This window comes from Rhagoletis pomonella, unplaced genomic scaffold, assembly GCF_013731165.1.
Source record: "Rhagoletis pomonella isolate Grant_MI unplaced genomic scaffold, Rhpom_1.0 Rhpom_scaffold_00007, whole genome shotgun sequence".
Classification (NCBI taxonomy): domain Eukaryota; kingdom Metazoa; phylum Arthropoda; class Insecta; order Diptera; family Tephritidae; genus Rhagoletis; species Rhagoletis pomonella.
The window spans coordinates 39,433,828-39,448,597 of NW_023458561.1; the positions used below are offsets into that span (position 1 = coordinate 39,433,828).

Sequence of the window (14,770 nt, forward strand, 5' to 3'; positions counted from 1 at the left end):
GACAAGGGGCTTTAGAGCCTGTAATGAACCACACCCAATACTGTTCACAAAATGTACGAAGTCCTGTGGAAACCCCCCGATGCTAGGTAAAACCGAGGTAGAGAGTTCAGTAGCGGTCTGAGTGTCTCAAAACAAAGGAGCAATGGAACCGCATTTATTTTCTATTTTAAGCGGTACAAAATTAATATATGTACCTGAAAGGGATTCTTGAAAAGCAGTAATCACAACGATCAGAGGAGGATGCAGTGAAGCAGGCCAATTTGGACCCAGGCTTTAAAGAGGTGTACCAAGGGATTTGCTGGCGTTGTTGGAAGAGGTAAGGAGGCTACAAGCAGCCAGTCAGCATTAGGAGCCTTGTAATCGTGTAAAACGTAGTCAATGCCGGTATACAGTTGTACTGAACAAACTAGAAAACCTTTGTCACTTCACGGGAAATGTACAGCATTTATGGCCCTCAGCCTTCTGTGGTCTATCCAAGGGATACACGGCAGAGCTGCCAAGTGGACAGAGGTACTCTCAGGTGGCCCACTAGCATTTGTCAGAGAGTAAAATGCAATCCAAAAAATTTGCAACTACATCTCGTGGGGCCCCTGAGCGACTGCTTAAACTTAGCTTAGGAATTTAGGCAATTACCACTGGATACCTGACAGGACACTTAAAGATACTCTCAGAAAAAGTCGGCTCAATATATTTCTCTCAACTTGAGAGTCTAAACACATGATTTGGTAACTATCACCAAATAAAGTAACTATAACCAAATCATGTGTGGAGAGAAACATATTAAGTTGACGTAACTGAACTCTTTTTTCAGTGTAAGATACTATCTTTTTAAAATAGGATTCTGAGGCGTCGAAATGCAGTTTTTGTGGGCTGGTTGGCTGCAAACCTACGAGTATATACCCCGTATACGTAGTCTTAAAAAAATTTTGCAAATTGGATCTAAGGAAAATATACATAATTCAAAATTTCACTTTCACAGCACCTTTTCGCAATATGTCCTAGTATTAAGTATGCTACGCTCTATTCACGAATTCGCGTATGATTGGATTTTTCTTATTTAATTAAATTTTTTCTAACTACATATTTATGTACGTACACATTTTTTATCTCTCATGCAATCATTTTCATTTGTTCACTATAAATCACCGAGCATTAAACTATTCGAGGCGGCTCAAAAATACATATTAATTGCCAGGTAACTCGCTGCCTCTCGTCGTCGAGGCCGTTGTCCATAACAAAAAACGAATTGATTTTCCACGAAAATGTCTACTTGATAGCCAACCGAAACGTACTGAAGTGCTAGCTGCACACGAAAGGATATAGCGCAATGCTGAACCAGCCGACATGAGGTCGTCGAGCAACGAAAATGAATGAACGATAATTTCCGCTCATTCGTTCATTACAAATGTTGCTGTTGTTGCTGTTGCGGCTAATGTGCGAAATTGTGTATTACATACAAACATACACACATGTTTATGTAAATATGTAAGTATGTATGCTCCAAGGTAGCTGAAGGAAATCGCAACAAGTCGTGCGGCGAAAACCGTAGCGAAAGCCATGTGAGAGCGTGCATACATATCGCACACTGTCTTCAAAAGAGTCACAACTCAAAATAATACGTTTGTCCAGAAAATTCGAAAAACTATTTCTTAGCACATGATAATCATATGGGCAAGGGCGATTTTACCTTAGGTTTTCTTAAACAATTATAACAAAAATTTGCTCCTGCTTTTGCTGAAAGGCTCTGTGTACATTTTTAGCGCATAATTTCAAAACTGCTAAATTTTTAGTTGTGACTCATTTGAAGACGGTGTGCGATATGTATGCCAGTATAAGAGCTCATCGTAGGCTCAGACCAACACCAATAATGCATAGAATAGCAAAAACAACACACACCATACAAATGTACATATGTATGTACATGCGGTTGGCTGGTGGGGTACGTGAATTTACTGTACGAGGCGGGAGTGCAAAGCCAACAACTACTTTTATTCGTACAAAATAGCACAGCGAGTAGCTACTACATACTTACTACATGTACCACATGACAACCGCGCAGCAGCCGGCATTTTTCATACACCGCTTGGTGGGTGGTAAGCTTCATTTGTATTTCGTGACGGCGGCCGCTTCACCGAAATAATCAATAATGTTATTGCTGGGTCATGAATCCGAATGGCATATATGTACATATGTACATACGGACATCACACTCTACCTCTGCCCGGAAACGCTACATCTCTGGATGCACATTCTCGTTACTAAACAGAAGGTAGTAGATCTAGGCACATCATTAGAACGGCGCCGGGTGTTGGAAGCTGATGAGCCACACTATAGCGCTAGCATTGCATGCGACAGTTACTAAATATGTAGTTTATCAATGTCACTGAGACCCTCAAATGCTCACTGGACTTTGATCACGTTTTCCCTTTATTTTTGTGCATTCTTTATCATTTTTTTTTATCACACGAATACACACACATGGAGGATAGATGGAATGAAAGATATAAAGTAGTGGTTTCAGGTGTGCAGGCAACCAAACGTGGTAAAGAGAGCGTACCAACAGTCTTATCGCTGTTATCGCTGTTGGTATTGTTGTTTTTGTTGTTGCTGTCACTGATAGCCCCAACACGGCCGCCGAAAAATCAACAACACTCACTTTTTCTCGCACCATTTTTCATCGAATTGCAGAGCATTTCTCTTTTTATCACTTTTCAACTTTCGTTAATTAAGGGGGTGGGGAGTGGAGTGCGCGAAATTGTTGGGTATGCAGACGGAGAAATACAAGCAGACAAACAGTAATATGCTTGCAGGCTGAATACTAAACGGTCGGGACATTTGCTCGTTCGTTTGATATGCTCACACGGTAAAGGTACGTAAATGCATATGCCCGAAAAGAGACACAACTCAAAATTACATGTTCGTTAGAAAATGCGAAAAAATATTTCTTAGCACATGCTAATCATATGAGTAAGGAAGACTTTACCTTAAGTTTTTTCAACAAAACATTAAAAAAGTTTGCTCCAGCTTTTCCTGAAAGGTAAATAAAAGCTCTGTGTACATTTTTAGCGCATAATTTCAAAAATGCCAAAATTTGAGTTGAGTCACTTTTGAAGATCGTGTGCAATATACTGCATACTCATATGCATATATACGTATGTATGCACATATTTACATACGCGCATACGTATGTATGTAGGCATATCACCACTCGTATGCGCGAACAACGATTGACTTTGCCTGTCTGCTAGTAACTTTGTGCAATCGCTGTGCAAAGTGTATGGATAAATTTGTTGTTTTTTGCTTTTTCGATATTGTCCCCCCCGTTACAAATCCATTGGCCATACTTTAATCTTACGTTTTATAACACTTTTAGCATTTTTCAAAACACTTTTCATTCATTTTCATTCGTAATTAACGGTTTATTTTATGAGAATTTACTTTTATTCTTAGAAATTGATACGATTGTGAAATTTTCGGCCAATATTCCGATAATTCACTTTACTTCACTGTACTCGGCAACGGCTTCACTTCGACTCAATTCTGCGCAACCCAGTTCGTCTTGTATACTTCTTTGCAGCCCCCACAAGCGTTTTTTGGGGAGCATTGTTCGCTCAACGCCAATTGTAGCAGTAGCGGCGGCGGTGCTTATTCTCTTCGTGATGGCGCTCTCTTCTACAGCATTGCATCCAAGTGTACTTGTGAAGCGTAGAGTTGCATTGTTTAGGCATAATTTAGTTTATGGAATTCTATTCAAAGGAAACGGATGGTTTTTTTATATTTATTCTAGTAAAATCCGATCGGGCGAAATTCGTAATTTATGAGTTCCGTAATTTTCGGAAACGAGCTGGCATATATGATATGCGTTGAAACAGCTTTTCTATGGACCAGAACGAGGTCATTTAGAGCCGTTTGCTCAGTGTTAACGGATTCAAATATACCCGTAGGCATTGGAGCCGGCCAGATCAAGGATCTCAGTATATTCCACACGGAGATAAGTCTTCAGTGAAAATATCGTAATGAAAATATGGTGGTCTTAAGATGCCCACTTCTATCGCTAAAAATGAGTTCATTATAAAATAGTAAGCGATATGGTTAGGTTATGCTCCCCTAATTTTCTAAAATCCCAGAGAACATACATATCTGTGGACATTTGACTAAACAACTTAAGTCTATCTTTCACGGACAAAGAAAATGGCATATGTCGGCGAAGCTCTTTGTACCGTCAGAGCAATCATTTCTATTTAAATGAAAACATGCAGTGGTTGCAACCAGAAACATTTTTAATGGTTGTGAATGGCGATAAAATAATTTAACATTTCTTTCGAATTGCAACATTTTTCTCTTTGACGGTAAAATATGTTTTGTGGACATATGCTATTTTTATATCCGTGATGGACAGACTTAAGTTGTTTTGTCAAATGTCCACAGATATCCCATTCGATGTCACCAAACAACCAAATAACACATATATAGCGACGATGTTTTTGCAAAACCGCCTAAATCGCCATCGTGACAAAAATGAGATTTGGTAACCTTGAACTCCAGGCATCGGGATTTATGAATAAAAATCGTAAAATCGGTATTAAAACAACAGATTTGTAAAATAATAGCTAGAGAATATACCGCCTGTCAAGACAATGCCTTTAAAGAAACCCCGTTTTTTCGCTCTGCTGTAAAATTGAGTGCCGTAAGATAGGTGGTTTTGCAAAAACATCGACGATATGTATGTTTGTACATACCCTGCCAGCAGAGGAACGGAATTTTTGTAAACAGCACTCTCATACAATTTTCCGTATCCTGAATCCCGCAGAAAACGTCTACAATTTTCGTTCATTTACGTATCCAAGAACGTCCAAAAAACAACACGCGTTTTCGTTTCCGGAAACGAATAGAAAACGACTGAAATTATCATCCGGAAAACATTTGAAAAATATGACTGAAAGCAATATTTTTATTGTATTTGTTCAAGCTGAACATTTGAAAGCCCTCCAAAAATTTAAGGAGCACAGCAGGTCGTTTCAAAGTCTAAATGTATAAAAGGACCAGATTGCATACTAGTAACTTGTTATGCAAGTCTGGACAACGTCAAATTTACAAAATAAAACCTAAACATGTGCTCAACATCACCTCTTCATGGTTCATCGGCATTTTTTTCGGTTGCCGAATGACATTAGTAAAGCCAAATTCAAGGTGGTCAGGCTCAATAGCATCGCAACGTTAATGTTAACAGCCCTTGGTCGGCTAGAACTCGAGTCATTCCGGTACGTAGAACCGGCTGTCGTGGGAATGACTCCAGACCTGTGAATGCCGTTCTAGGCATACCGCCTTCGGACACAGACGAGACGGAGCTTCATCTGCCTCGGGAGACACGAACGACACTAGCACAACTTCGCTCCGGCTACTGCAGCAGGTTAAACTCCTACCTGAGTAGATTGAATGAGGATGTGCCAAATGAGTGTCCGACATGCGGAGAGACCCCACACGACTCGAAACATCTCTTCGCATGCCCGGAAAACCCGACAACCCTAACGGCTTTGTCCCTGTGGACCAACCCTACAGAAGCTGCACGCTTCCTAGGGCTGCCGTTAGTGGAACTTGACGACAACGACTGAGATACCAACCGTCCTGGGCGGGGCCGCTACAACAACAACAAGAAATCTGACTGGCAAATGATCGGTCACCTGACGGCCAGTACAGATGCAATAAAGCTGCAATTTCCTCATAAGAAATTCGGGGGTACTATGAAAAACCTGACCAGTTCTTTTGTGTACATGTGACTATGCATCCCTTTATCACATGGGAAAAGGTATCTTTTCTACTTATTGTATTTCCTAAGGTTATATTCTAGTGTAATTAAAATTAAACGCGCTTTCAAAATATATTTTAACAAAGTTTAAATTGCAGCTAGTGACTTTTCAAATTGGGCTTTAACCAACAAGGGTTAAATTATCGGTAATCCAACATGAACATTGGTAATCCAACGCGTCTGGCAACGACTCCCGCACTCATTTGTCAAATTCACCATTGTGTTTTTGGATGACAGTTGTTTTGTTGTGTTTTTCTTTTCCTCCAGAAAAGTGAAGAGCGCTGGGGCAAAAATTTGGAAAACGAAAATTTAATTTCACTTTCACTACGTTAAACAGCTATTTCCGTTTTGTAGCGAAGCAAATACCGCCCATCGGGTGAAGTCGAACACTCAAAATAAGATCTAGCTGAGAGGTGCTGGTGCGCGAAGGAGTAATGTCCAGACGGCCAATAACTCTTCCAATAATTGCCAGCAGTTCGATGTACTGCTACGCATGTAAATAGCAAAAGGGCATAAAGAGGAATTGTTAAAATAATAAGTACTCTGGGAGTGATTAAGTACATGAATTGGGAAATAACCAGTCAAAGTTGAGAAGCGAATGTACAAAGTGTGCTTATCTGTAGGTAGTGCAATACACGGCAAAATTATCGAACTTAGGTAAGCAACGCTTGCCAGCGCGCAGCATTGTGTTCCGACACACGCGACGTGAAGAGCTAGGTATTGTTGCCAAGTGAGGATGCAAAGTGCAGCTAGAAAATAATTAACCGTTTTCGTCTGGATAGACGCACTGCAGTTACATGCGAAAACTTTAGCCAACAAACAAAAGGTATTCTACGCCACCACCACACAAATCACCCATCCACCTAACCAATTCATGCCAGCCGCTATGGGAAATTATGATAATGATGGCAAGAAGTCAACACCATGCGCCAATTGTATGGCGGCGCTTAAGTGGATACCAGTCATATTCATCTCCGCCGTTATTGCGTGGTCCTACTACGCTTATGTAGTACAGCTTTGCTTATGTACGTATACATATGTATTAAATAAAGTTTAACATTTCCTTTTTGTAGACTAATTCAATAAAAAACACAATTTCTTTTACAGTATCCATTGACAACACCTTTGAAAAGATCGTTTTTCTCATATTCTATCATATAATATGCATGCTGTTTTTCTGGTCCTATTGGAATACCATATTTACACCAGTGGGTACAGTGCCATCAAATGTAAGTACAACAAATGGACTTATCGTATGTATGAAAAGCAATAAATGGTGCATATATGTATAGATTTTTCGTAATTTTTAGGTAATTATAGGTACTAAAGATACATTTTCTTATCAACACTTGTGTTATCGCTATGTACAATGTTTCGAAAGCCCTGACATAAACTTCCTGTAACAAGTGGTTTTCTTAGTATTAAACAGCTTTATCTATTAATTGATGCATTGCTTTTAGCGAGTATGAATGATGAATCATTGTTAGCTGAAAAGCATAACATACTATGTACACATGTGCATACATATCTAATGCAAAGCTAGCGTATTTATAAATGCTGATAAGCTGATAAAGGTTAAAATCTTAGAGTGTGTTGTTCATACTGCACTCACGGCTCCCAGCGCTATGGGAGTCACTGCACGCTTTTTGTTGTTGCACATTAAATTTAATGGACATGCAAAACCGGCTATACAATGACGTCACATTCTCGCAATAATGATTTCTGTTCCTAAATGTTTTTAATTCGGTTTGCTAAAGGTTGTTTGCTTGTATGTAATTTAGCAACACGCGAATTGAAATGAAAAACGAACAATTTTATTTATTATGTGATGAACGAAAAGCTCCTTTCAAAGCCGTAATCTGTACATACTTATATCGTACAAGGTGTTGTCGTTGTTGTGATAACAGCAGTGGAATTCTGACAATCGCTACGCCAAATTTTCGCCGCCAAAATTCTCTAAATGAAAGGCAGTGGGACCCAAAAATATACTGAATGGAAGAGTAATAGCTGCAATGTGTAATCAGTAGAGTGAGTTCTTATATGCAAAATACGGAGCCTAGAAATATGTACCACATAACTATAAGCAAAGTGCTTAAAATTGTATAAAAGCCAAATCTGGCAGTATGAGAGCATGTAACTATATGTTGCGTGCTTTTAGGCGCGCCTGACATTCTTTTTGAGATTTTGACGATCAAAATTAGCGATAGCAAATATTGGAATCCGGCTGCAGCATGAAAATTCACATAGTTTCGGGGCATGTTGTTGGAGTAACAGTCCTTGGCCCGATACATGTACTGTATACATACATATGTAAATCTTCGCGAATAAATATTTAGCTAAATGTTTGGCCTAGTTTCTCTTTCGCCTTGATTTTGTAGTACTAATGGATATACCTACCGTTTAACGCCGCCTGGGAACGGCGATTGCTTTGTTGTTTTCGTGGCAGAAATACCCCCGAAGGTTTGTCAATGCTTGCTAAGGGGAAACCATTATCGTAAAAAAAAGCCTTTTTAAATGTTACACAGACATGAAGTCGAATCTAGGTATAAGCGCGCACCTACAATCACTCGTCTACGGCAGCTGCAACAAATTCAGTAGACTTTTATCCGCTTGAGTTGGTCCCACTATGCCAATCCAGGTTGTTTACTAAAGCTACGGTTTAATGATCCGAATGACTAAATTAGTAAAGCCCATTTCTGCCACATTAGCAGAACAATAACAACATATTGCCTACTTACATAGAAATTTTTCCAAATAGTGCAACATTTTTTCATCTATTACCAATTTGTATCCATATATTTATTTACTTTTTCGCAGTGGCGCATACCTGAATCAGACATTGAACACATTTTCCATGCAGACACACAGGAACAACAAAAGCGAATTTTAGAAAACTTTGCCAAAACGCTGCCAGTCACAAATCGGTGAGTGTCGTTTTTATTAATACTATTATAATTAACTATTTTCGAACGTCATTGGTCAGTACTTTAAATGGATCGGTGCGTTTTTGTGAAAAATGCAAAATAATCAAACCAGATCGCGCACATCACTGCAGTGTCTGTGGCTCCTGTGTACTCAAAATGGATCACCATTGTCCCTGGGTAAACAATTGTGTTAACTTTACAAATTACAAGTTTTTTGTACTCTTCCTGGGATATGCGCTACTATATTGTCTTTATGTGGCCTTAACATCGCTCGAATATTTCATACGCTTCTGGCGGGTAAGCATACAAACATACAAATATATCTCCTTTACTTCCCGTATGCATGTAGCATGGTTTGATCAAGTAGTTGTTGTTATTATTTACACTGAACTTCATTAAAAACAAAAAAAAACACAATATGAAGTCGGATCTCTCACAACAGGGTGATTTAAATGGTGGCATGGGTCGTTTTCACATATTGTTCCTGTTCTTTGTGTCGCTGATGTTTGCAATAAGTTTGGTGAGCCTCTTCGGTTATCACGTTTACTTGACGCTCATGAACCGCACAACGTTGGGTGAGTAGGAGGGCTTCGGAGAGTGTAGCTTAAATATAAAAGAAAAATCGCTAATATACATATATATTTTCGTAGAGGCTTTCCGCGCGCCAATTTTCCGCATAGGTGGTCCAGATAAGAATGGCTACAATTTGGGAAAGTATGCCAATTTCCAAGAAGTGTTCGGCGATAACTGGAAACTGTGGTTTTTGCCAGTCTACACGAGGTAAATACATTTTTTAATTCCATTTTTAGCAAGAAAATTGTATGTACATTTGTATGTTTGTAACACGCGTATTTAATTTGTTAATAATTTCCATATGTGCAGTGAATGTGTGTGCAGCTTTTTTGTTTTATGCAATTTTTAACTTTTCTTTGCTATAGAATGTGCACTTAGTAATCCTCTTTCCTGTGTCTTAATTTTACTTCCGATTTCTATTTTATTTTGGTCGTACACCTAAACCCGTTTGACGTTGAGGTCTGCTGATATGTATTACCTGAATGTATATAGCACTTATATAGAGTTCTGCTTACGTTTTTATCGAGAAAAATGTTATTTGGCAAATTAAAAACATAAATTTTTATTTGAGTCAGTTTTATTACACAAAAATGGACATTTGTTATTTTAAACTGTGATTTTTTATGAATTTTTATGGTAAAGCGTATAAATTAAGTTGTGAATTTCTAAAAAGACGCATTAGTCGAAATACACTGGATTGCAAAATTTACTTTGGTTTTTGTTCTCCAGACGCCACTATCCAATTTCTATGTAGAATTGCTCGGTGATTACGAAAATCGAGTTAATTTTTTTTTTCTATGGATACGTTTTCGAGATATTTGCCATTTACCGTTATTCAGCCTAAAACAAAAAGTGGTTCCACTTAAACACGTATATCTTACGAACCAGTATAACAATCTCAATATGAAATACGGCAAATGAAAGTTAATAATTCTCCATAAACCATACATATATTTATTTATTTATTTGAACAAAAGTGGTGGTACAAATAAGATAAGAATCTTTTTAAAGTGCATCAACTTCATTTGGTATTTTATTACAGCGTAACAGATCAATTAAAAATAAACTTAGAATATTATTGCAATCACACTCCTCGCAGTGACCCAAAATAGTAATTTATTAGCACTTGACGGATTCTGGTATATTATTCCAAAGTCTCACAGCGTTGATGAAAAGCAATCTCGACGAGCTAAGATAGATGTATTTTGGGACAATCAGATCGTGACATCACTTTCCGATAGGACTTATAGTCTCTGACAAATTAGATAATTAGTCATTCCAGTTTTTTTTTAATTTTTTAATGACCGCTTCTCTAATTAATAAAACTCATACCTTTTTGAGGTCCTTATCGAATATACCATATGTACATATGTTTCTTTACAACTTAAAATTCATTTATAATGCTAATTAATTTAAACTTATACAAATGCCTAAATTGTAAGTAGGTAACGCCTTTCTAGAAGACATGCAGGGAAGTTCTATTTACAGTACTTCTTGGATAAGCCTTTTAGAATGACGTCACTTAAGAGGGTCTATCTAAATTACCTTCTCGGGATTAGCCAAAAAGGTACTTTATTATTTGCCGTTCTATTAAATTCTATTAAAAGCTTAATAAGCGTGACTATAAAATGGCAAACTATAAGAGTTAAAATATGTAACACTAAGGGCCTTAGAAATTGTTGTAATTAAGTTCAACTGATTATTTACATATTTTAAAACAGATAAGTTAACGGCCCTAATGCGAATTTTGTTAATATAATCTCTGCACTGGATTTCAATTGAAATTGGATTCAAATAGCGCGCTGATCTCGCTCTCAAAAATAAATTACCGAGTCAGGGAAAATCCACTATAGCTTCGTTATTGTGTCACTCTAACTATCCCTAAATATACCTTATACTTTTTTTTACTTTTACATACATACATATATGATGCGCACTAAAAATAAAGGAAACAATATTTTGGGTCAACACTCTTAAAATTTAATCAAATTATCCTCATGTTAATTTCCAACTCCAAGTGCTCCAAAAAAAAACTAAATAAATAAAATCCTTGCTCTTCCTACTGTCTAAACGTTGAGTGCCTCTTAGCAAGCGTTAAACATACTTACAAGAAGTGCTGCGCACACAAAACAAGCTATAAATAATGATTCAAAATAACACACTCACTTGCAAATACTGTGGCGACTTTACTAAAAAATCTTCAAAAAAAAAAAACAACTTGTAAATCTTTCATAACCTAAATACTATGCTCGTTCGTGGTTTTGTGTCACAGTGTCGGCGATGGATTGACGTACAACACGCAAAAGCAGCACCAGATGCCATCATACGATTCCATGGGCGATACCACACAACAAACCAGGTTAGCATTCTCGAGCAAATCCAGTAACTAATCCAATATCCAGCACGCAGATAAGTGCAAATGTAGTAGTAAGAACGCTTGATGGCGCTAGTAGATAGAACAAGACAAAATTGATCCACACACACACTAATGTTGTTGTTGTTGATTTTCTTGTATTGTTGTATGCTACGCTATACATTTGTTTCTTATCCAATTGTGCCGTTAATTTAAATTTGAGTAATTTGCCCACACACAAACTTTTGTTGTTATTGTTATTATATATACGAAAACAAAAACAAAAACACACAGCCATGGCCAACATCATCAACTGTTACGCCAGGACGATACACTGCCGCTGAATGTCGCAATGCCTGCTATGGGCTCAGTATCTGCTGCTTCCACAGCAACAGTGAAATCGGATGGTGCTGATCTGAATGGATTGGTGCCCATAATACCAGTTAAGCCAGTACCAGCGGACGCAACGGCGATCATTGATGGGATAGCATCGACTGATATTGAAGAGGTTGTAGTTATGCCAGCTATAGACACTGCCAATGGAAATGTGGTTATCAACATGCGAGAGCTGGAGGAGAGCTATGATGGCACGCAGCAAGAGCAGCAGCAAGAAAATGTCGAAGATGTTTAAAAGCAATGCATTTATTAATAGCAACAATGTAGTATAAAGTTATACTCAGTGCAGCGAAAATAATCAGTAGCATAAGCATATTTAAAAAAAAAAAACCCCTTTAGATATTTCGAAGTACGCACAAACTTGTATATGCCATGGAATTGAAACACCTAGCAGTATCGATTTCACATTAGAATGCAATACCGGTCTTAGGCCTTATTCTTAAAGAGACACCTACAATATTTAGCGTAAAAATCAAGGTTTTTACATTAGAGCAGCAGAGCGCACATTCGATTTAGGACTTTATCTTAAAAACTCTTAACCCAAGTTTCAAATAATCCCACTTATCTTCAATCAGCGGATCTCTTCTATCTTCAGTGAATATGAGTTTTATACTTTTGCATAACATTTTTACTCTAATTACCCTTATAAAGGGAGTAGTTAAAGGATTAAAAATGTTAAAGAACAAATTAGCCGCTAAATTTTACTATGAACTTTAACAACCATAGGTGTCTGAAGACAAGAACTCGATTTGTACATTATTTGTTAATTTACAACGACAAATTTTTAATGGTGTTCGATGTCTGCTGAACCATTTCCTACATAACGCTTTTGTAGAAAATTTTAACCCTCTAACTGCCATTTTCCATGAACTTGCATACATGAAACTGCTTCAAAATAGGAGTCACAAGAGTTAAATCCGTGATCAAAAAGGTGTTAACTTTAAACCACTGTAAAAAAAATTTTATGCGATTGAGCGAAATCCTTATGATGTTTGACTAGTAGCTACGCACCAGTACTAATGTTTGAGTATTCCTCGGTTGAGTTGCTAAAACAATAACTCTTAAACTGGTCAACAGTGAAATAAAAGACGCGCAAATTTTTGTAGCTGATGATTTGATGACAGATTTATTTATTTTTTTAACTTTCTACAAACTTACTATTTGAATCTAATAAAAATTGCATTTTATTAATATTTATTTTACTGTGTTGAAAATATGTATTTTAGTAACCTAAGTAAATAGGAAAACGAAATAATTTAACGAAACAAGAGAAAACTAGCAAAATTTGTTAGAATGTATTTTACTAGATTTTTTCTTGAAAAAACATGCCTCAAAGTTAAATACAATTAGTGACGTATGCACATAACTAATTTGTATACAATAAAAATCAATTATTTAATTAATTTTTTTAAATTTGTCGATTCCTACTTGAAACATAACCTATAAATAAGTGTATACCTTAGCTGTTAGTGTAGTTTAAACCATATGTTTGCCAGTTAGTTAAAGCTTTTGATACAGTTTAATTGAGCATACATTTGTTTTACTTACAAAAATTTTACAATAAAAATTATAATTCTTTCACCTTATTATCTATTTTTATGTAATTAAAGCATCTTTCGTCGTATCATGGAGAAATTAAAATAGCATAAACAAGCAATAATGCAAGTAGAATACCTTGCAGCTCACCTCATAAGTATTTTTAATAATTTTTTTTCATTTTCAAAGCTCAACTTTTTATTTTTGTGGTATGTAATGATGTGTCATGTTTCTGTATGTGTTGTTCTTTTTTATTTTGTATACATTTATGTATCATGTATCTGCTCATGCCTAGTATCGTCTGTGTATGCATTAGTCTTTTCTACTTGAATTAATTTGTAATTTGTTTTATCTAGCTACCTACCAACTATGTATTTTTTTGTAATATTTTGTAATACATACATAATTATGTTCTTATGTAAATACCTATGTATATCTTTAAATCCAAGTTCGATACAATCTATTTACTTTTAAAAACCAAATGTATGTATAAGCATCTGTAAGAACATTCTCAAGTAAAACTCAATAATTTGCGAAAGAAATTTGTGTTTTTAATTTGCCAAATTAGCTTGTAACATGCTGTGAATATATGTACATATGTATGTATGTTTTCTATTCATTTCAGCTGCAGTTTTTCATGGTTATATAGATTATATTTTTAGTACATATAAATAGGTTCTTGCGCAATTTTATTTTGTAGTCGTGCATGCAAGTTTTAAAAATCTTTGTAGTTCATTTTGTTATTGTAAAGTTAACAAGACAAAAGGCTTTAGTGTACATACAAATTTTTATTTCTGGAGAATAGCTAGGGTAAAACAATTTATCCTTAAAACAGCATTTTCACATTTGTTTATTGCTGCCAAATCATTAGCCAAAGTATTCTAAAATAACACAATTGTGATTGTTTTGTTAACATCTAATGATTAAAAATGCGCCGACATTTTTAATATACTTTTTATATTGAGAGGAAAAGGACCCACAATTTCAGAAGGAATATTTCATTAGAGCATTTGAATTCGTTAATTAACGAAAGACTTATTTTGTTTAAAAGTCGTAAAAATTAGTTAAAGGCCCATTAGAGAGTTAAGGCAAGATCCATGTGAGACCTCACCCATAATTTATTTTTTCACACTGCGTTTTAAAAATTAGCTTCGAACTATGTTTCAAGTCCAAACATGTCGC

At 36.4% G+C, this 14,770-nt stretch overlaps 3 protein-coding genes across 3 annotated transcripts in view; 2 read left to right on the plus strand and 1 right to left on the minus strand.

Annotated features, from left to right (window-relative positions):
- LOC118743817 (palmitoyltransferase ZDHHC15B-like) overlaps positions 1 to 1,002 on the plus strand; it is a 3,325-nt gene extending 2,323 nt beyond the window's left edge. The window contains exon 5 of the mRNA XM_036476579.1: positions 980 to 1,002. Coding sequence (XP_036332472.1) covers positions 980 to 1,002 — 23 coding nt within the window. The remainder of the gene's footprint in view (positions 1 to 979) is intronic.
- The window catches only part of LOC118742778 (cAMP-dependent protein kinase type II regulatory subunit-like), a gene marked incomplete at its 3' end in the record, with an annotated part of 395,139 nt that extends 393,746 nt beyond the window's left edge, over positions 1 to 1,393 (minus strand). Inside the window, 1 exon segment of the mRNA XM_036475114.1 lies at positions 1,097 to 1,393.
- A 4,658-nt stretch (positions 1,394 to 6,051) lies between these two features.
- On the plus strand, positions 6,052 to 14,195 carry LOC118742776 (palmitoyltransferase ZDHHC15B; the record flags this gene model as incomplete). Its single annotated transcript, XM_036475112.1, is given in 8 exon segments — positions 6,052 to 6,831; positions 6,914 to 7,035; positions 8,624 to 8,730; positions 8,790 to 9,027; positions 9,155 to 9,305; positions 9,381 to 9,510; positions 11,576 to 11,662; positions 11,951 to 14,195. Coding segments are annotated over 8 exon segments (1,323 nt in total).
- Between the last annotated feature and the right edge of the window lie 575 nt (positions 14,196 to 14,770).